The sequence below is a fragment of the Marmota monax genome, unplaced genomic scaffold (genome assembly GCF_021218885.2).
Source record: "Marmota monax isolate L192 unplaced genomic scaffold, Marmota_monax_Labrador192_F-V1.1 WCK01_AAM20220418_F8-fsc00200, whole genome shotgun sequence".
In the NCBI taxonomy this organism is placed as follows: Eukaryota; Metazoa; Chordata; class Mammalia; order Rodentia; family Sciuridae; genus Marmota; species Marmota monax.
In genome coordinates, this window is record NW_026692549.1 from 2,240,980 (window position 1) to 2,263,086 (window position 22,107).

The 22,107-nt window shown below is 51.9% G+C and overlaps 1 protein-coding gene across 1 annotated transcript in view; it reads left to right on the forward strand.

The window, feature by feature from the left end:
• Positions 1-22,107, forward strand: part of Tmem132d (transmembrane protein 132D) — a 506,271-nt gene that overhangs the window by 119,828 nt on the left and 364,336 nt on the right. Inside the window, exon 2 of the mRNA XM_046445929.2 lies at positions 2,900-3,785. Coding sequence (XP_046301885.1) covers positions 2,900-3,785 — 886 coding nt within the window. The remainder of the gene's footprint in view (positions 1-2,899; positions 3,786-22,107) is intronic.

Sequence of the window (22,107 nt, forward strand, 5' to 3'; positions counted from 1 at the left end):
GCCAGTGACTTAGTTACTCAGGGAAGAAGTGTATGCTCAGTCATGTCACATGGCTCCTATAAAACCTCTGTGAGGCCTCTGAGCTGCTCAAAGACCTGAACGCGCCACTTTCCTTCAGCTCCGCATTTACAGCCACGGTTGCACAATTGCACGTTATCATGTTTCTTGATGGTTGCTAATTGAGATTAACTGTGCGTAGCTGCTTTTACCACTTGACAATCCACGCGTTTTTATGTGGCGTGCAGATGGTGTTCTTGGGTTCCGGCCGCCGCCCTGTGGGAGTCTGCTGCCGGGGACAGTCCCCTCAGCCGTTCCCGCGTGGTGCCGAGTGACGGCTGTTATTTCTGTAGCTTGGTAAAAACCGAGGGAATGAACGAGGGGAGTGGCACTGGGCATGCAGCATGTGGACGTTCTAAACATGGCGGTCGGATACCAGGCACAAAGAAGGACAGGCCGACTGTAGAACAAAGCTGCAGAGTTAGTGCCCCTCAAATGACATTCACAGTGACCTCTCCTTCCCGCTTTCCTGAATCAAGTCAGAGGACCTGACACTGTTGGCCTGGGGCTGTGTCATTAGTAGCAAATTAACTTTGTGTCCTCAGTGTTAGGATTCGGACCCTCAGCAGGGAAGTTCACGGCCCTGGGGTTCATGTCTATGTCCACCTGCCTGTGATTTCGCCATTTGGCTTTGGCCGTTCCTACACTGAATGGCGAAGTTGGCAGGTAGCGGGTCCAGGTGGTCACGGTGGGAGGGTCAGGTGGGCTTTCACATGGGGTGCTGTGTGATGGACAGAGGCCCTTTAGCAATCTCGCCACACAGGGACTCCTTAGTTCCCTGGCGGTTGGATTACATGGAGCCCCTGGGGGATAAAAGGATCAGGGATTCTGATCACAGTAATGCAGCGGGGAGGACAGCAAATACCGTCCTAATGGAAAATGTAATCTGCGCTTGGAAACTTAAAAAACATAATCTATTTGTGGACTCATTCATTCATTCGTTTGCTTATTAAACGTTTATTGAGTGCCTGATGTTTGCCGGGCCCTGTGCCGAGGACGCCCAGCGAGTACCATGGAGAGAAAGGCCCTGTGCCTGTGCCCCTCGCTGTGCGGGGCCCCATGTGTGTGGGAAGTCACCAGCAAGCATTAAGCTCTGACAGGGAAGTGTGGTCGCAGTGGGGACCAGGACCAGAGACACACAGTCTAGGAACGGGTTCCAGGCAGGGGGAAGTGGGCACAGGAGCATGGCCAGGGCAACGTGGGGCCCCGGAGAAGAGGCAGCCCAAAGCCTCCACCCAGCACATGGGTGGGACGTTCACCCCGTCCTCTCCTTTCACTAAAAGCATGCAGGGAGAGTTCAGTGGGAGTCTCACGAGTGACTTGCAGAAAGCTGAAGCGTGTCATCCTCCTGAGGCACGAAGCTTCTTGCTGTAGCTGTGGTGTTCTGATTTCTGATAGAAACCCATCTTTACTAGGGTTCGGGCCAGTCCAGAATGCCTAGAGCTCAGCAGGGCACAAGCCTTGGTGGTGAAGTTGGGGCTCAGCCGCCCTGGGTTTGATGGACGTTGGACTGAGATTCCCCTGACGAGCTGGCCACATGGCTTCCAGGCTAGCAGTTAGCTTGGAGGCCCCTGGGCACCTTGCAGTGTCCGAGGTGCCCTGTAGCTTCAGTGTGGGGTCAGGCCTCGTGCCGTTGTCAAACCCAGACAAGCCAAGGGGGTCCATGACTTGCCTACAGCTGTGTGCAAAGCCGGGCACAGGCCCCTCTCCGAGTTCTCTGCTGTCCCCTGCTGCAGACTTGGGGTGTCTCCCTTGGCAGAGCATGTCCCCAAGGGCCTCTGAGACAGGTGGCATGGAGACCTTGGGATGGGGTAGCTGTGGTACAGGTTGGCCAGAGGCAAGTTGGCACCCCCAGTGTGCGGCTGGCGGAGTTTCGCCTAGACATAAGCTTGGCAGAGCCAGTGATTTCCATTTCAAAAACTCGCTAAATCCGTTCTTTGTATATTATGTAATTTCTGTGTTTTTCTTACAAAATGTAAAGCAAACTATAAAAAATGGCATTTGGGATTTTTTTTTTTCTCATGGGGGAGGGATATGCTCAGTGAGGCAAAAAGAAAGAAGGGTTTTGTTCATTGATGACAGGTCATCTCCATGGGGTGTGGACCTCCTGGGAGGGAGACACTGTCCCTTGGACAGCTCTGGTGTCCCAATTGGCCAGAGGGCGTGGAGCGGGTGAGGTCAGGCATCTCATCTGCTTCTGAGCACTCCTTCCAAAGTACCCTCCCGCATTCTGCATTCCTCAGCTTCACCCAAGGACAGGACAGTGCCAAGGGGTGGTGATTGCCTCCATCTTAATTTATTTTCACCCTGGTCCTTCACCATTCCTCTTTACACGGTGTCCTTCATGTGGCCTGTATAAATGGTGGACATGAAGTGCCATCCGTGGGTAATGGATGTGGCCTACACCTGCCGTGGGAAACTTATTCCTGCTTCCATCTCAGCCATCTGGTGGTGCCACGGGGAGGGCTCTCTGCTGGCAATGTCACTGCCTTCCCGACCCTTGCTATCCACCCTTGTAACAAGAAGAGAGCAGGTTGCAGACCTGACCTCCTCGAGGCACTGTGACCCCCAGTTGAAATTTAAGAAGATCCTTTTGTTTGAACCTTGGTCAGCGGCATGCTCAGCTCCCGTGGGTGGCAAATGGCTGTGGTTTTCTGCTTACAGTAGAGACCTTCATTCCTTCTAACATGAATATGTAGGCGCCGCATGTATTGAGTAGCAAGTGGATAAGAAACGCTGGGTGAATAAATTGGCATAGACACAGGGCGGCCAGCTCTGGCGGGGGCGTGCAGGTCTGCAGGACGGGGGTGACTAACCCTAGGCTCCGGTTCCCTCCCAACAGTGACGGAAGGCCGAGGGACCCTGGAAAGCACCCAGAGGTTCTCGCTGCTGCCCACCTATCTGCCCGTGACCTACCACATCCACCACGCAGACGTCTCCTTCTTCCTGAAGGAGGCCAACCAGGACATCATGCGCAACTCCAGCCTGCAGTCCCGGGTGGAATCCTTCCTCGTCTACAAATCCAAGGGGCTGCCGGTGCTCAACGCCAGCTACGGGCCCTTCTCCATGGAGCAGGTGGTGCCCCAGGACCTGCTGCTGCCCTCCAACCCCTTCGGGTTCACCAGCAAGTTCTCCCTTAACTGGAAACTGAAGTCCTATATCCTGCGGGACAAGATCTACCTGAGCCGGCCCAAGGTGCAAATCCTCTTCTACATTGTGGGCAGAGACTGGGATGACCATCGGGCGGCCGAGAGGCTGCCCTGCCTACGGGTCTTTGCTTTCCGGGAGACCCGGGAGGTGAGGGGCAGCTGCCAGCTAGGCGGGGACCTGGGGCTGTGCGTGGCCGAGCTGGAGCTCCCGGCCAGCTGGTTCAGCCCCCCTACGGTGGTGGGGAGGCGGAAGCCTGCGGAGCAGCCCGAGGGGAGTCCTGTGGAGCTCTACTACACCGTGCAGCCAGGGGGCGACCGAGGGGACTGCACCCGAGAGGATTCCAGGAACAGCAATGGCGCTCGGACTGGCCACAGTGACATGGACGAGTCTGCGCCCCCCTTGCACAGGATTGGGAGTGTCTTCCTCTACCAGTCCCACAGCTCCCCGGCCCTGAGGGAGCTGCGTTTGGACAGCAATGTGGCCGTTCACTACGTCCCAACCACGGTTCGACAAGGAGCCGTACTGACTTTCCCCATCTCCATTTCCAGAAACTCCACCGAGGACCGCTTCACGCTGAGGTAAGCTGGGTAGCCGCGTCCTCCGCCCAGTGCGGAGGTGGACACTGCTTTGGGGAGTCTGAGCAGTGTGTGTCTAAAGTGTAGCCCGTCTGCAGGTCTGTGCACGCTGTGTCCTGCTGGTAAAGCAGAGGCTGGTTTGATCTTTCTGGGTTGGCAATTGGGCTGTGAAAATACATAGTACAGCTTTCCCCGGCCACCCCCAGGCAGCCAGGGGATGCTGGTGTGAGACCCTGGCCTCCCCCTGAGGGTCCATCCACAAGCCAGCAGCCACCTCACCATCGGGTAGCTGAATGCCTCAGTTGAAATGAGGCCTCAGTGTAGTCGGAGAGGGTGGAGAAGACGGTGCTGCCAGCTCAGTCTATTCCCAAAGCCGAGTTCTAAGTATACCATGGCTTCAACCTCGAGGCTGTCATTTCATCTTTCCCTGGAAATAGAGCTCAGTGTTCAAGAACTAAGAGGGCACGGCAAGGGGAGGAGGCATGGGGGGATTTTTGGCATATCTTATGTACATTGATACCCAGGATGAGGCTCTGAGCCTGGGCACCGTGGGCTTTAGAAAGTACCCTCCATCTCTCTCTCTGGACTGCGCTGCTTGCCGTGGATGGATTCCATTTCCATTAAAGAGTGTTGTTTTAAGTGTGGCTAGGCTTGGCCAGAACGGCTATTTAGAGTGAGCGTCGGCCGCCTAAAGCCTCCGAACATTGCTGCAAAGCGCAGTGACCTGACCTGCCCAGCAGCGCCATAAAGTGTGTGTTACGAACCCTGAAAATAGGAGAGCGGCTGCCTCTGAGACACATTTTATATGTGGGTTTTAAAAGTTCATCCAACAGGGATCTATTTTCTCATCCCCCTCCATCTGGGCTGTGGAGTGGCTTCTTTCTTTATGTTCTGTTCAGTGGTGGGTGAGTTTAAGGAAACGAATCGCCACTTCTTCCTGCTCGTACCCTGCATGTTGAAGTGCAGTGGACTGTGAGCTAGTGTCAGGAACTGCTTTTTGATTTTAATTGCAGGGACAGACCCTGAAGAGCATTAGTATAATGACTGCATGTGGCTCAGCCTGGGAGGTAAGACCTCTGGCTCAGGCTGACCTGCATGTGGGGACTGGCCACAAGGACTTAGGGGGTGTGAGGACCTCTGGGGGGCTGAGGCTTCTTTGGGGATTCCTCTGTCCCTCTTTGGCGATGGAGTTGCAGGTGGTCACAGGCCTTGCCCTGGGCTGCTGGCCAGGTGTTTTGCTTTCCCAAGTTCAAGTGTAGCTTGATGATCTTTGCAGAACTACTGGTCTAGAGAGAAGTATAATAGAAAACCAAATGCTTTGTATAAAGGGAGCCCTGTCTTCCTCCATTCTGCTGCCCCTTCTGTCCTTCATGCTGGTTGTTGGGTCTAGGGGAGGCCTGCAGCCTGGAAGCTTTGGATTTCAGGAACTGCAGTCCTCCTCCAGGCTCTGTAGGAAACAGTTGTAAGTATACCTCTGCATTCACAGAGAGCTCTGTGTCCCAGCTCACTGCACAGTAAACACGTCCCCTGGAGCCCAGAGGCTGCTTTGCCTTGGCAATCTAACAAAACCAAGAGAAATTCACTTTGCAGGGCCACCATCTAGGGGACCCGGACCTTTGCAATTTCAGAAACAAAGACATTTGAAGCTTCAGGGGCCCCACGTAGAGGTCACAGTTGCACAGTTCTGACTGTGGAGCCAAAGTGTGGTGGTTCAGAGCTCAGGACTGTGGATGTATGGCAATGAGTCAGTTTCCAGATGACAGACAAGTACTTCCCGAGGTGTGTTTAACTTGGTAAGAGGGTACCCTGTCTCCCACAGCACCTGCTGAATATTAAGATGCTCTAATTGTGAATGAATCTTCTCTGTCTATGGGACAGAGAGAGGTGAATTTGGACCTGACAATGATATTAGCCTTTAGTTTGAATTCCAAAATTAGAAAATAATACACCACCTATCTTTTTAGATGAAGTCAGTTTGGCACTAATTTAGCATAGCTTTCCAATGTTTAGAGCTAGTCGATCCCCTCCCCTGGCCCTCGGTTACAAACCACCCTGTGGGATCCCACTGAGTTCTTGCAACTGTTTTTTGTGGAATTGCAACCTGTGTATCCAGTGTCTGTGTGGATGATGGGGCTGACACAGTCCAGAGGGAGCTTTGTTAGGTCAGGTGTCAGTAGAACATCCATTGCCACTAGAGGATGGCTGAGTGGAGAGGGGACCAAGTCGACTGCCACCCGCGAGAGGGGACCCGTCCACATTTCCGAATGTAGGGCTGATGGTGTGCGTGCACTTTGGACTCTGTTGACGATGACTGACCATCTCTGCACAGCTCCCCGGCTATTTGTGTGGCTGTGGCCTCAGGGGGGATGCATGACTGACACACAGAAGGCTGGCTTCTGTTCTAGGAACCACATTGTAAATAAAGGCAGTTTTTAAAAAGAATTGCTGTGTGTGTGTGTGTGTAAGAGAGAGAGAGAGAGAGAGAGAGAGAGAGAGAGAGAGTGTGTGTGTGAGTGTGTGTGTGTGTGTGTGTATGTGTGTACGTGCCTGTCCCTTTGAGGATGAGAAGCCCTGGATGGGACTGCATGTCATCTAATAAAGTCTGTTCTACCCTTCCGCTCCTGTTCCTAAGCTGACATTCGCAGAGGAAAAGCAAAACGCTTTCATACCTTCGACATCTAAGGATCCCTTTTAATTTCGGAAAATGTTTTCCTTCCGGTAAACAACTGAGGCGTCCCACTGCCCTCAGCCCTTCTCCTACCTTCTCGCCGGCCATTCCCCCTCCATTTCCCTCCCCCGAGAGTGCGTGGTTCAGAAGCACCCAGATCCCTGAGCACACCTCTGTGGTTCTGGGGGATGGTGAGGACGGGGCTCTTTCTTTCCCGTCTACACCAGCCACCCCTCTGTTCCTTTTCCAGCAGGGAGTCACTTTCAAAGGAGCTCTGGTCCTCAGATCTGAATGAGAGGCTGGAGCCAAACAGTTGCTTGGCATCAGCTTGGTTAACTAGCCACCCAAAACCTCGGGTGTGAGACCTGGAGCCTGGGACACCAGACTCGGATGAGTAGGGCCTCTCTCAAGCCAGGGGCATCCTTAAGCTCATTGACTGAAGAATGGATGGAACCCTCACCCTTATGGAATGCATTTGCTTTGCTGAGGTCCTCATAGTTGTAAATGCTACATGCCCTGGAAGCTGTCGAGTGCCTTGAACCCACAACTGTGCTCAGATTTGAGACAGCTCAGAATAAGACCTTGCCAGCAGGGGGGTTTCCTCGCAAAGCTGAGCTGTGTGGAGTAGAGAGCAGGAAGGGCAGAAGGAGGGGGTTGGCAAGGGGGCAGTGAGCCTGGGGTGGAGGAGGCTCAAAGGCTCTCTGGTGGACAGGTGGCTTTGCAGGAGACTTTGACGGAACTCACATGGTGGTCTGAGACTGACCCAGAGCCTGAATCATGTGAGTGATGTGTCCTTGTGTCTGCTGACCCCAAACAGGATCTTATTCTGGCTCAGGTAAAATGAACCTTGGGGAACCAAGCCAGGGTTCTGATTTGAGGCCATAAATCCCACTCTGGCTAATTTAAGGGGAAAAAATGACGAAGGTGTTTATGGAATGAATACCACGTGTATCTGGGATTAACTAAAGTGGAGTTGGGCCCCACAGTGTGGGCGCTGGTTGCGGTTGGATGCGGGCCAGGTCCACAGCCTGTCACCCTGAGACATGGGCACCCTGAATCCTTGCAGCCGTCCCTGTCTTGCTGTACTCACTAGAGCCTGAGGAGTGGCCTCTGGCCCACACACCTGCTTTGGCCATGCCAGGTGGGAGAGGGACTGGCATGGCTTCCTGGAAAGGTGGCTTTCTAGGTACCTTGCACAAGGACACAGTCCAGGGGATGAGGCGCTGCCCTCTTGTGATTCTGGGGTGCTGTTTTGAAGAGGGGGATCCTGGGGTATCTCCGCCCCACAGGTGCCCTGTGATCTCTGGGCCGTGTGGGCTGGACATCCCTCTGGCTTCCAGCGGGGCCATGGGAGTCACTGGGTAGTGAGACAGGTCCATCGACCCGTCTTTTCTCAGTGAATCCTTTGTTTTCAAGCATTTCTGGCTTCACAGAGGAACTGGGAAGTGGGACCGGAGTGTTCCCATGTGCCAGCAGGCAGGGCCTGTTCACACTTCACATGGGTAGTGAGGGACAATCGGTGCCAGGTGCTAGACATTACTGTCACTGAACCTGGGCCTTGTTCACATTGCCCTGGTTTCATGGATGGCCCATGTGCTCTTCGGGGTCTGGTCGGAGCTCTGGGTAGCACTTGGGCATCCTGGCTCCTGCATTCCTCTGGATTTGCCTGTTCTTAGACCTTCTTGGGTTTTGACGTCCTGGACAGTTTGGACACTTGTTGGTCAGGGGCTCTGGGATTGTCTCCCTCTGCGATTTGCCCAAGGTTCTTCTCATGGTCAGATGGGGAAGGGCTTTGGGGAGGAAGATCACAGTGGCTCAGGGTCACTTCTTCCAGAGCCTGCAGAGGACACCTAGGGCAGCAGGACCTGGCACTCACGCTGACCCTGTTGCCTGGCCAAGGCTGGCCCCCAGCCTCCCGGGCTGCCTGCTTTCTCTCTGCTCCCCATAGGGCTCTCTTTGGAAGGAAGTAGTTACAACCTCAGGCTTGCAGGAAGTGGCCTTGGGTCCTATCCTTGAGGGGGTCCTTCTGTGTAAGTCACTGTGGACAGCAGGTGACACTCCTAGACCTTACTCCCTTGTGTATTTATTCCTGAGGCTCTCATCCATTGAGGGCACCTGTGATCTCTGGGCCTAGGTTACACACTGGGCCGTGATCCATTGTTGTCTTGTGTAATTCTTTGCTCAGCTCTTCCCACTTGGCCATAAGGGCTGCCTCACTGGCTCCAGAGGGATGTGGGATAGAGGTAGCGAGAGGGGCTGCCTGCGCTGACCTTGCTGACCGGCATCCTCTGGGCCTGGTGGTCGGACGCCCCCTGCAGGCCTGCTTCTCCAACTATCCCATTGAGACAGTGCTCCTCGTTACTGGTTTGCTGGGGGCGGGGTGTTATCTTTTTTCTTTCTTTCTTTTTTTTTGTCATTATTGTGGTTTAGCCGTGAGGTGTCCCCAAAAGCTCACGTGTGAGATGACGCAAGAAAGTTCAGAGGCGAGACAATTAGATTATGAAAGTTGTATCCCACTTGAGTGGATTAACTGGGTGGTAACTGTGGGCAGGTGGGATATGGCCATAGGAGGCAGGTCACTGGGGGGTGTGCCTTTGGGGTTTGTATTTTGACGCTGGTGACTGGAGCTCTCTCTGCTGCCTGGCTGCCATGTCCTGAGCTGCCTCCCTTCACCATGCCCTTCTGCCATGATGTTCTGCCACACCTCAGGCCCGGGCAGTGGTGTTGGCTGACCTTGGACTCAATCTGAGCTAAAATGAACTTCTCCTCCTCTACGTTGTTCTTCTCAGGTCTTTTGGTCACAGCAAGGAAACGCTCACTAAAAGAATCATAATTGCTCTTGGATTTTGTCGAGTTTTTGTTCTGTGCCAATGGAGATGTTCACACTTTTTCTCCTCTGGCCTGTGGATGTGGTGACTCACCCTGATTAACTTCTGGATGTTAAACCAGCCATGTGTGCCTGCAGGGGAATCCACTTGTTTGTGGCTTACAGTTCCTTTTTCTGATTTGATTTCATTTTTGATCAGACGTTGGAATATGTATGTTATATATGTTTATGGAGTGTGAAGTTCTGATTCATGAATACCGTGTGGCCTAATTAACTCAAGCTACTTAATGTATCCATCACCTGGAATATTTATCATGCCTCTTGGTGAGAACTTGAGAATTTCGCCTGTAGCGATTTTGAAACGTAGGGTACATTGTTATTGACATCCCTCGCACTGCATAACACCTCTGGGAAGAAGTAAAAGGTCTCATCCTTGGTCATCCCTGGGGTGGGTAGTGAGGACCCTCTCTCGCTGCCTGTTGAGTTGAGCCTCCTCCCTCTCCTTTGGGGTAGGCCTGGGGAGACGTCCATCACTGTGATTGATCCATTCAAGAACCACATTCTGGTCTTGCTGATTTTCTCTGTTGTTTCCCTGTTGTCTATTTCAGTGATTTCCTCTCTAATTTATGTCATCTCCTTTCCTCAGGCTGTGTCGTGTGTCATTTGCTCTTCTTGCTTTGGTCTACCAAGGTGAAAGCTATTGATTTTAAATTAGGCTATCATTTTTCATCTTCTTTTCTTTTTTGGTGTGGGGGGATAATGGGGATTGAACCCACATTCCCATCCCTTTTTCATATTTTATTTACAGACAGCGTCTCACTGAGTTGCTTAGGGCCTCACTAAGTTGCTAAGACTGGCTTTGAACCTGAGATCCACCTGCCTCAGCCTCCCAAGCCACTGATATTACAGGCATGCACCTCCGTACCAACTTGGTCTTTCCTCTTTCCTAATATGTGCATTATTAAATCTTCTACATATTCCTCTCAACACCGCTTTGCTGTACCCCATAATTTTTTATGTTATGCTTTGGTTTGAATTTAAGACATATTTGAATTTGTCTTGAGTCTTATTCTTTGATGAAGCGATGTTGAGAGATGTGTTTGTTAATTTACAGATACCTGTTGGGTTTACCAGATCTTTTTTCAGTACTGGTGGCTACTAGATTTCTACTGTGTTCTGAGCATAACCCTTGCAGGGTTCTATTTTTTTCAATTCAAGGTTATGTGGCCTGGAAGGTGGTCGCCTTGGTGGCCAGTTCCTCTGTATGCCGGCTGGTTTTCTGCACGCTCTGCCCATCACTGTTGGAGCGGGTAAAAGCTTCCATTCGTCACGGAGGGCTGGGCTAGTTCTCCTTTCAGTTTTGTCAGAGACTTCCTCGATATTTTCATGGATATTACTAGATACACATATTTAGGAGCATTCTAACTTTGAGATAATTAAGCCTTTGTCATCATGTGGTGTCTCCTCTTTATCCCTGGGGACTAAAGTCTCATTAATCAGTATGAAAATGATTAAGCATTGAGCTTTTCATTTTTCCTGGGATTATTGTTGTCATAGTATTTCTTTCTCCATTCCTCCATTACTTTTACCTGATAAGTCTCTTCATAGTATCAGTGAGTGTTTGATAAATGTTCTAGACCAAATCTCATTTTTAAATCCACTTTGATGATCTCTTCTTTTTAATTTGGTATGTTACTCCATTAACATTTAAAGAATGTTGATGTAGTCAGATTGATATTGAGCATGTTTTTAACTGTTTTCTATGGTTCTTTGGCTCTCTCCTCTTTTCTCACCATCTCTGGTGTCATTAATTTATATGATGACATTTTATCTCCTCTCTTAGTGTATCAATTATACTTTAAAAATTAGTTGTTTCTATAGACTTTTCAATCTATGTTTTTTTTAACAAATCAGAGCCCAGTTTCTTAATACTGTGTGTGGTGCAGGTAGCTTAAAACACACTTTCCCGGTTTCTCCTCTTGGCCTTTATAACATCAATTATTACTAATTTTGCTTTAACTCATTCTGTTCCATCACCTCAGACATGGAAACCTGTAAAAACTTAAATTGAGCAACACATACCACTTAAGGTAAGCTGTAATCATTATTATGTTTCTAGAGGTCTTTGAGAAAGTAACAGGTGAGTGAATAGAGCATTTGAAAAAATACATATTTATATATATGAGAAAGTACATAAAGCATACACAAGCTCTAGATTGTGATTTTCAATTTATTTTAATGCACCTGTGTCCAATTTGCAGAAATAATCACAGAATTGAAAACTTGGAACTTACAGGGTTAAATAAATAATATCTTTTTCATTCTTTCTTGTTCTCTTTTGGTACTGGGTGCTGTACCACTGAGCCACATCTGAGCCTTTTTAGATTTTACCCTGAGACGGGGTCTCACTGAGTTTCCGAGGCTGGCCTGGAACGTGGGCTCCTCCTGCCGCGGCCTCCTGAGTCCTGGGTCACAGGGGTACACAAACACTACCTTCTGATCCGTTAAGATGGAAAATAAAACAGGCTATGGCCCCTTCCTTGGGTCCCCCCCGAGGGCTGCCTCTGGATCTGGGGCAGCGCTGTGGGCTGCTTCTCACTTGGAGGGCCTGCCCTCTGAGGACAGGAGTGGAGCCGCAGCCTCTGCACGTCACAGCTGACCCTGTTCCCTCAGGACAGTGCTTCTTAAGAGCCTTCGGTGGACATTACAGAAACGCAGTTGGAATCAGAAATGAGAGCTCAGCCAGCAGGCGGTAGAAGGTTCCAGAAGCCAGGAGAGGGCCTGGAGGGGGGACCTTGAACTAAGCAGGGCCCAGAACCACACTGGGAGCTGGGATGCATGCAGCAGCAAATGGTCTGTGATAGGAAGCTTCCCCTGCAGGAGTAGACGCTCTGTTCGTCACTAGCTCTGGCTGCAAGTCCCAGGACGAGGGTTGTTTGGGGGCTTGGAGGACACACTTTCAGCCCTGACGGTGCCAGAGAGAAGAAGATCTGATGCCTCCAGTGGCCCAGTAAGAGGTAGCCTCTGTGTTGACCATCCTGGTCAGTCCCATGCAGGACAGACTGACCTCCTAGGGAATCCAGGGTGCTGTCCAGAGGAGGGAGTGGACGCTGGAGGGCACGTGTGGTGCAGATAGCTTCCCACACCCCTCCCCAGTGACCTGGGAAACCCGTCAGGACAGATGCCCACTGCAGGCTGCCCAAGAAGAGATGGGCCTTAGGCTGTCCCCACGGCAGCAGACCTCGAGTTTGACCCCAGGTGCCTCTGACCCCAGGGTCCTCTTTTCCTTCTTTGGGCAGAGTCACCTGAGAGTCCCCGAGGCCCCACTGTTCTCATGCTGTGATACTTCTGATGCAGGTTCAGAAGAGGCCATCAGCACCTGTTGGGCTTTCTTGAGTCCCCTGGGAATCCAGGAATGACACAGAAACCATTCAGGACGTCCCCTGAGGACTCTGAGATAAATATTTGCAAAGGATCTGGTTTCTTCTCCTGCCTGGGGCAGAGGGGAGGGGTGGGACCCTGCATCCATGGGGTTGAGACTTTCAGTCCACAGCCTCTGGTTCCTGGGCAGGTAGGGGTGGGACAGCAGATGGCACCTCTGGGACACCTGGGGTCTGTGCAAGGGTGTGGCTCTTGATGTAGCCTCCAGGCATTAGGAAGAGGAAGGATGGTGAGCCAGTGGTGGGAAGGGGGTCAGCGTCTCCTCACCCAGGCCTCGGGGGTCTTCTGGGGAGGGTGGTGTGGGATTTGGTTTGGGCTGCGCCCTTGAGAATGTTCCTGTCTCCTCTGCCTGTGGGCACCAGGCTAGTTTCTGTGAAAGCAATCTTTAGTATGTTTAGCTTTCTAATCTGAATGACATAGGATTATTGTTGTTGTTATGGTTATTATTTTAGGGATGTAGAGACAGATGGGCTGTTTTGTGACTGAAGTTTGTGGTGACCTTGGCCATGCTTGTGTCCCGTCATGGATATTATGCTCCGTAACCTTGCACTGACCTACCTGGGTGTCTAGTCCCTCACTGTGGTCTCCCCTGCTTTAGATCCACCTGGTCGTCTTTTTCTCAGTCCCTGCAGGGAATGAAAGAAACAAGCTTTGGTGGGTTTTCCTGTCCTCACGGCATCCAACTGTGCCCTCTCTTGCTGGCGGGACCCTGGCCTACACTTGGGTGGGTGCCAGTAGACCTTCGTTGGTGAGAAGACCCACCTAGTGCACTCTGTTCTCCTTCCCACCCCACCTGGGGGACAAGCCACATGCTGGAGTTGGGATGGTGCAATGCCATCTAAGTCAAGGCAGACTGGGGTGGGCTATATGTCCCAAGTGCCAGCTGTCCCCATGAGTCTCCTAGGGATGCCCGCCAGGCTGTCCAGGAGTCTTCCTTTCCTTCCCCTGGTCCCTCCATGGAGTACTCCTGGGCTGATGTTCATGGGAGCAAAGTGCTGGGCCCCCAGGATGTACAGGTTTCTGACTGCACTGAGATGGCCGAGGCTCTGAAGGGCTCTTATTCTGGGTACTGAATTCTTTACACACATTCAACCCTCAGTGCTGTCCTGGAGGTAGGTACTGTTATTCCTATGTTTGTCAGAAGAAGAACCCAAAGTTCAGACGGCAGAAAACAGGCCAAGGCCCTGTGGCTCATGTCACCATTGAATTTAGATCATAGGGGCCGTCCTGGCTACCTGCTGACTCACCACGGTCCAGCACATGGGCACCCGGAAGTTCATGCTTCTAGGTGGGAGAGAGTGTGAAGCCACAGAGACCAAAAGGCCATCTGAAACAAAAGCGCCAAAGATACTGAACTACCTAAAATGTCCCCTAATTTGACTTAGATTTGCTGAGCATGAAGCTTGGTGCTGGGAGTGTAACAGGAAGTGAAGGACACTGTCTGGCACCTCCTGAGGGATGGCATGTGACAACAGGATGTGCCTTCCATGGGTGGGCACGCCCCCACCCCATTCAGTGCTTCAGAGGGGCTCAGGTAAGGTGAGCTGCCTGCCCATCGCCGGAACCTGCAAGTCAACCTGGGCCCCCAGCCACGGCGCTCCAGAGACATCAGACCCGGCAGGGGCCTCTCCAGGCACTTTGTGCTAATAATGTCCCAGGGAATGGCACTTCAAACTCTCAGACCCGTGTCTGCACAGTGGGGACCACATGGGCTCAAGGGAGAGGGCATCCGGGGCTGGGGCTGGCCTTCTGGCCTCCGTCATGGAGGTTTACAAAGAGCACGGTGAGCCTTGAGTACAACTTGCACCAAATTCAGATCCATGTAGACAACCAAGAAATATGTCAGGATTGGTGAAAATGCAAACGGATTACTTAGGTCACTTTGAAGTTAGCAGTGGCAATTCATTTTTGAAAGAGGGCTGATACATACACACCTAGAAGGTTACCTCTGACTTAAATTATAAAGAATAAATAAAGAAGGAACATGTTCAATGCTGCTTCGCAGGATCTTCTTTGGGAACACAGGGACACGTCTGCCACAGCACATTCTGGTGTGAGCCACGAGTCAACTTCCCCCACCCCAAACGTTAGGTATGAAAAGCAAATTTTTTTTTTAAGCAATAAGGCTGGGTCAGTGATGTGCACCTTTAATTCCAGCTACTTGCAAGGCTGAGGCAGGAGCATTGCAAGCTCAAGGCCAGCCTCAGCAACTTAGAGAGACCCTGTCTCAAAAGAAAAGTCAAATGGGGCTGGGGAGTAGCTCAGGGGTAGTGTGCTACTGAGTTCTGAGTTCAATATCTAGGACAGAGAGAGAGAGAGAGGAGAGAGAGAGAGAGAGAGGGAGAGAGAGAGAGGATGAAATAAAGAAAGAGAAAATAAAAGCAAAGCAAACTCCAATGTCAACAAGCAGACGTGGAGGGTGGGACAGTGGCTTCCGGGATCAGCTCAGGGCATCTCATCACGCCTGTGGATTCCACTCTCCCTCAGGCCTCGTCCAAGGGCAGATGAAGGTGTGGTGGGTGGCGAGTGGTCATGTACTCAGTGACAGTCTCCCCACTGAAGACTGAGGCCGAATCCCCCACTCCTGAATGGCAAGGCCTTGGTGCAGACACCACAGTGTGAAATTCCTGGGGCTGGTCACAAGAAGCCTGACCTTCCACCAGAATCTCCAGCCACACTTGGCCCTGGAGCCCCGGGCCACTGTAGAGGAGTCCAAAGGTCCTGGGAGACCTCCTGAGGTGCCCCCAGACACAGAGAGAGGCTGTCTTGGATCCCCTAGACTAGACAGCCAAGGACCCCAGCCGTGTAGAGCCAGCTGAGCCCTGTCCTCCTTCCCGATGTACAAAATGATGATCTATAATAAAACCATATTGTAAGCCACTGAGTTCGTGGACAGCTGGTTAAGCAGCAGTACTGACAGTTAACTGCAGTGGTAAATTAGAGTCATGTAAAATGGCACCGACCAGCCCCACTGGCGAGAGGTCGGGTGAGAGCAGGTGCCGAGCTCATGGTCTGTTTGCTGTCCCACCTCCTCCCCACCTTCCCCTGGCTGTGCTTCTCAGGTGGACACACCTGCCCTCTGCAGATCTGATTCCCTGCCTCCCCCGGCTCTGGTTTCTGCCTGGGTGTGGTCATTGGGAGACCCTGGTGGGAGACCTGTGTGTGGCAGAGGGAGACCTGTGTGAGGCTCTCCATTGTAGCCGGCCCTCACTGCCACTGCAATGGTGACTCCAGTGCCCATTGGCCCTTGCTGTGGCCTCCCTGCTCGGTCTTGGGCCCTTCCTCGCTTGTCAACGTGAGTCACATCCCTGCCTCTAGTTCTCTCAGCAGTCTCGACCCTCTGTGACCCATGCCACGCTGGGTCCCCAGGGGGAGGCCAGTTACCAGGGTGGGTGCTGCTCCTGAGCTTGACCCCTAGGGAACAGTTTGGGAGATTGATCTATGGAAATGAAACAGCAGCTCAGAGGGTCACCGGGGCCTCTCAGTCCTGCCAGTCCAATCCGGGGGCCGAGGAAGAGGGCCATACACAGTCGCGGGTAGAGTTCAGCCAATCAGAAGACACAACAAATAAGATGAAATAGAAGAAAAAGACTTTGCAGAGTCCTAGGGGCAGCAGAAAGTGGCACAGGACAAGACGGTGTTTCCCCTGCCTCGGGGGAGCCGGGCCAGGAGGTCTTCCCTAGGCCATGTCACTCCCCTGGGGTAGCCGGGCCTGGGTGGTCTTCCCTAGGCCATGTCACTCCCCTGGGGGAGCGGGGCCTGGGAGGTCTTACTTAGGCCATGTCACTCCCCTGGTGGAGCGGGGCCTGGGTGGTCTTCCTTAGACCATGTCACTGCCCCGGGGGAGCTGGCCTAGGAGGACTTCCCTAGGCCATGTCACTGCCCTGGGGGAGCAGGGCCCCGGTGGTCTTCTCTAGGCCACGTCTCCAGGGGCTGCTTGCTCTGCCTGTGTCTGACTTGGATTCATTTCTTGTGGAAATTGCCATTTTCTGAAACTCAGCTGCTGGCTGCCTCCTGTGCTGACCCTTGCTCCCCTCCCTGTGATCAGGGTCCTTTTCTTTCCTGTGCATCCTACAGGCCACAGTGACCAACAGTCTAGCCCTTCAGACCCCTGGTTCAGTTTTTTCCAGCCATTTTGCCCCAGCAGGTTTGCTGGCCCTCAGCCTCTCCCACAGCCAGGTCTGGAAGAGTCTCCGCTGTGTCATGGGAGTGTCCCTGGAGCATCCCTGGAGGCTCTGCTGGCTCCTCTACTTACCTGTGGCAGCCCAACCTGTCCCCAGGTTGTGCCAAGGTGTGCTGGGGCCCAGTCACTCTCCGTGGACACCACAGCCATGGAACCTTCTGGTCTTGTCATGGAATGAAACACTGCTGGGTCCCAGGTCCCGTGGATTTCCTGAATGCCTCTGCTCGTCCCCAGCCCACCGGGTCCTCCAGGTATTTCTCTTCCTTACTGTGCAAAGCCTCCTGTGGCTCCTGAGACAAGCAGGTCCCTCCTTCCAGATGCTATAGAGGGAAAGTGAAGGAACCAGAGAGAACTGTGTGTCCAGGGACTGACCCTGCACCCGGGAAGCCACCACCATAGCAGAGGAGCCCAGGGCTGGTCTGCTAAGGGCAGCTCCAGGAGGGAAGTCCTCGCTCTGATGTTGAAACCGAATGCGTGGCGTTGGAGCTTAGTCTTAGCATGACTTTACACCAAGAGCAGCGACACAAAGAAGAGAATCATTTTGCTGTGATGAACATGATCTGTGGGATGAAGGGGTCTGAGGACAGGCTGCTCTGCTGAGTGCAGCTAGCCCTTCTCAGGAGGAAATGACGTTTCTGTCACTCTCCTGTAGTAAAGCCTGTGTGAGGTGAAATGATCCTTTCTCTTTGCTGGAAGGGCCACCGCTGCAGCCTGCTGGGACCTCCAGCACCCTGCTCAGAAACTCCTCCTTTCAGTAGCCTGCTCCAAACCTTTGAGGCCTCCAAAATTATCCCCTGCTGCCCTTTTCCACGGCTTGAGGAAGAGCTATTATAATTCTGCTTTCCAAATTTTGACCACTTTACAGTCAGGAAGCTCAGAGGGGTTGCATTTCAAACAAGTGCACATGGAGAAGAACAGGAGACCTCATCTCCCTCTTCCACTGTCACCTGTGGACAGTCAGCAGGCATCTGAGTGCCCAGCTGATGGACCCCTGCCTCTGTGCCTAGAGTTAGGTCCCCTCTCCTCACAGAGAAAGGGGCAACCCCCCTTCTTTGGTGTAGGTGCCCTCAGGTTAGATGAGGTCCATTTTATAGGACCCACGGGCCTATTTCTGTGACATTGAGCTATTGATCTGACTCTTTAGGACTCAGATTGGTGAAGAGCAGAGGTTTGCTGCTGGGTTTTACTAAAGAAGTAGGACTTGGCCCTTGTCCCATCAGGCAGGGCAGCGCCAGCCCTAGGAGTGCAGACGCAGGTGGCCAGCATAGTGGCCGGTGTCCTGCTCCTGGCGCCTTCAGTGATCTGAGTGTCTCTCCAGCTCCAGGAGCTCTGCTGCGGCTGTTCCCTCCCCCGGGGCCTCAGTTTCTTTGGGACCGAGAAGCAATCTTCTCTGGTCTGTAATTCTGTCAAGCTGCAATCTCTTCTGGTCTGCACATTGCTTATGCAAGAAACAAAAGTGATATTTTTCTGAATTTGGAAAGCTTTCTAGTATTGAAAACTTCAAAACGTCTGGAGAGAGGATAGATAATGGGCCCCAGGTGCCATCACTCCGACCCAACAGTTACTTACTGACTTCTGTCAGTTTGGTATCTTTATCCCTCCCCACTGATGCCTCCTTAGATGAACTTGGAAGACCTGCAGCTGAATGAGAGCAGCCGGGCTCTCTGGTTGGCACAGCAGGGATTCTGTCTATGTGACATTCCACAAAGTCAAAGGACAGTGGAGAACCACACCATGGCTGCTGGGGGTAGGGATTAAGGCAAGTTTTAGTCCCATTTTTTTGCTGCTGTGACCAAAAGACCTGAGAAGAAGAATTTTAAGTGAGGAAAAGTTCATTTGGGGCTCGAAGTTTCAGAGGTTCAGTTCATGATGGCCGAACCATTCCTGTGGGCCAGTGAGGTAGCACATCATGCCAAAAGCTACAGAGGAGGAAAGAAGCTCAGGATATGGAGCCAGGATGCAGAGAGAGCTCTGCTCACCAGGGACAAAATACAAACCCAAAGGCACCCTGCAGTGACCCACTTCCTTCATTCCTCCAGCCATACCTCCAGCCATATCTCTGCCCGTATATCCAGTATATACCACCCAGTTAATCCATTTAAGTGGATTAATCCACGGGTAGGTTAAGGTACTTACAATCATTTCAACTCTGAAAATTCTTACATTGTCCCACACATGAGCTTTTGGGGGTTACCTCATATCTAAACCATAACAGGGCAGGAGAGATGCTTCATTACAAAGGGGCACAAGAGAGGGAGCTTCTGGGTGGTAAAACTGCATTGTATCCTGACTGTGCCAATGGTTACAGGTATCAACAGGTCTTAAACGCAGACAGGTGTCCACCAAAATTTTGGCATGACTCCATCCATCCTTACATATGTGCACATATGCAGATCACATCATCACAGGAGGCTGTAAAATTGCCAGAAATCCAGAAAACCTGAAAATTCACAAGCCTACTTATACAAAACCGTGCAGGGCTGGGACCCATCTTTTATCACCTCTCAATGATCAGACCTGTAGGCCACCGTCACCCGCGTGGCCTCTTCTGTCTTTTCTCAAGTAGACAGGCTCAGATTCACTTAGGATACTGACTTTAAGAATCAGAGAAGCAAAGACCAGCTGTATTAACATATTCACCCCTGAACTTGAGAGTCCGACACAGTAAAGTGTGCTTCCTGCTCACACCAAGTCCAGTGCTGCCAGGAAACTGGCCATGGGTGAGGCAGGCCTAGGTCACCCCCAGCCTCTGCCAGCCCATAGGACTCAAAGTCCTTTCTCTCTGACCAGCAGACAGGAAGTGAGAGTCAGAGGGTGACCGGGAAGTAGCTACAGTCCTAGGAATGTATCGCTTTTTCCTAGCCCTTGGCCCAAGGTGGTCACCTGGCTAGAGTGACAGGAGGACCATGGAGATGGGAGGGCTGGGTCAGGAGGGACAAGATGGACTTGTACATGGAATCTCTTGTCCATCCACAGGACTGGACGCTGGGCCCCCAAAGGCAGGTGGAAAGAGTCCACCCTCAGCCTCCATCACCCTGACCTCACATGTGTGTTGCTGCGTCCTGGATGGGGGGGGGGGGGATTCTGCTCTGGAGAACCAGGGACACTGCTGTGGGAGGCCCAGCCCTGATATCCACACATCCCTGTATGTGGATACTTCTTCCTGAGGGTGCTGGTCCTGCAGTGCAGCTGTCTCCCTCAGGCCTGGGACTCGCAGGAAGACAAGCCCTTCACCAGGCATGACCTTGCTTTCTTGCAGGCCTCCCCTGGAGCTCTGATGAAGTAGGTTCCTCCTAGATGTGCAAACCAACTATGCTTCCAAAGGCTCTTCTCTTGCCCCATGGCCTCCTTTTGGTCAACATGTCCCCTTGGCAGGTGCCTTTTCCTGAGGGGCTCCCCTCCCTGCTCCCTCACCCTGCCCCCCACTTCCTGCTCCAGCCCAGCTGGCTCCCCGTTGTCTGAACAATGAGGTGAGTTCCTGCCTTCCCCACAGGGCCGTCCCCTGCTTCAGCCCTTGCTCTTACCCCATATCCAGCACTCCTTCTCCGGATACAGGCAGCGCTGCCCCCAGAGCCATCCCTGCTAGGGTGGGGACTAATGCCACCACCTCATCACCTACAGAAGGAAGCCGGTCTAGCCCATGAAGCAAGAGGTGCCTGCAGCTCCTATGGTGCGTCTCACCTCTGAACCCAGTGAGCTCCCCAGATCTGCAGAGTCTCTGTTGTGGCTTCTGTCCTCTGGCTGTGCAACTGCACTTGCCTATTGTCTTTGGTAGGAATATAATGAAACAATATTTTTATATATTCTCTCAATATTTACCGTGTTTCTTTTCTCTCTTTCTCTTGCCAAGAGACATTCTCAGTGACTCTTCAGCCCAAGAAGGGAACTTTAGAAATATTTCCAGGATTTTTTAATAAAAGCTTCCAAATGTAGGTTTTTTTTCCCCTTTTGCTTTTGCAAACGGTGAAGAAATCTCATGCAAACGGCTGCCAATTGTAAATAAGCTTCTCCCCAGTACTCGCTGAGCACAGGCTCCCTCAGACTGGGAGCTCTGCAGAGATGTCTGGTGCCATTTCAAGGAGGGCTGCAGGTGCTGCTTCAGAGGCGAGCCTGCATCAGAACTGAGGTCTAGTTCTTCAGAGAGCTGCTCTGAGCGTCACAGTGGGACTGACTTCATATAAGGAGAGAAGGAGACTCAGTGTCCCTCCAAACTCCTCACCTGCAACCTTGGTGGTTCTCAGTTGCCAATACAGAAAAAGGCCGTGAATTTTAGTGTTGTGGATTTTCTTAAAATGAGTTACAATAGGCTAACACTTTGACGTTCTTAATTACTAGGCAACAAATAAATCAAAATGTATCTGAGCATCCGCTGTGTGTCTGTTGCTGTGTATGAAATACGTGTTATGTATATCAGAAAAAGTGACGATCTATATGTGTGATAGGTAGGAGAAGATGACATAGGGAATCTCTACCCTTGAAGATATTTATTGTCTCATTGCAAAGTCTAGAAACATTCTTGAACTGTTTGCAATTGCTTAACAAATAATGATATGTTAATTTACCCCACCTTTGAAAGAGGTCGGTATTTCAAGTAGAAAATTAAAATGCTTTTTTGACTGGAAGAGTAGGAAGTTCCTATGGCCTCTCTCCTCTTGCCAGGATGCCACCTTCACCCACTCTCCCTGCTCTCTCTCACGAGTACCCTGGTTTTCTGCTCTCCTGTAGCTCCAGAGCCCTGCGAGCATGGCATGGCTGAGGATCTGGTGCTCCACTGGGATTCCTGGGTGTTCGCTGTGTGGCTGGGTGGGAAGCCAAGAGCCTAAAGGGGGATCAGAGGGATCTGCTCAGGGAGGGCACCTACTCATCTATATCTGGGTTTCTTTGACATGAGAAAAATAAGTCATTGTGCCATCAAGCCACTGTTCGGTCTTGAACTTGCAACCTGAGGCAAGCCTGGTTGTGAAGGTCCTACATTTCTCCCTGTCCCTTAGGTGAACTGATTGGAGCTTGGCCCCCAAGCCAAGATAATGGATTCTACCCACGCAGGTCCTCACCTGTAGCAGAAATGCACATTCTTCCCTCTGAAACCCACCAGTGAGCTTAGGCCCAGGGTTAGCTGTGCTCCATCTCTAAGGGAGCAGAGAAATGAAGCCATCGCCCAGGGCAGCCTGCAGCTCCTGCTGAACTGAACGTGAAGGCTGGCTCC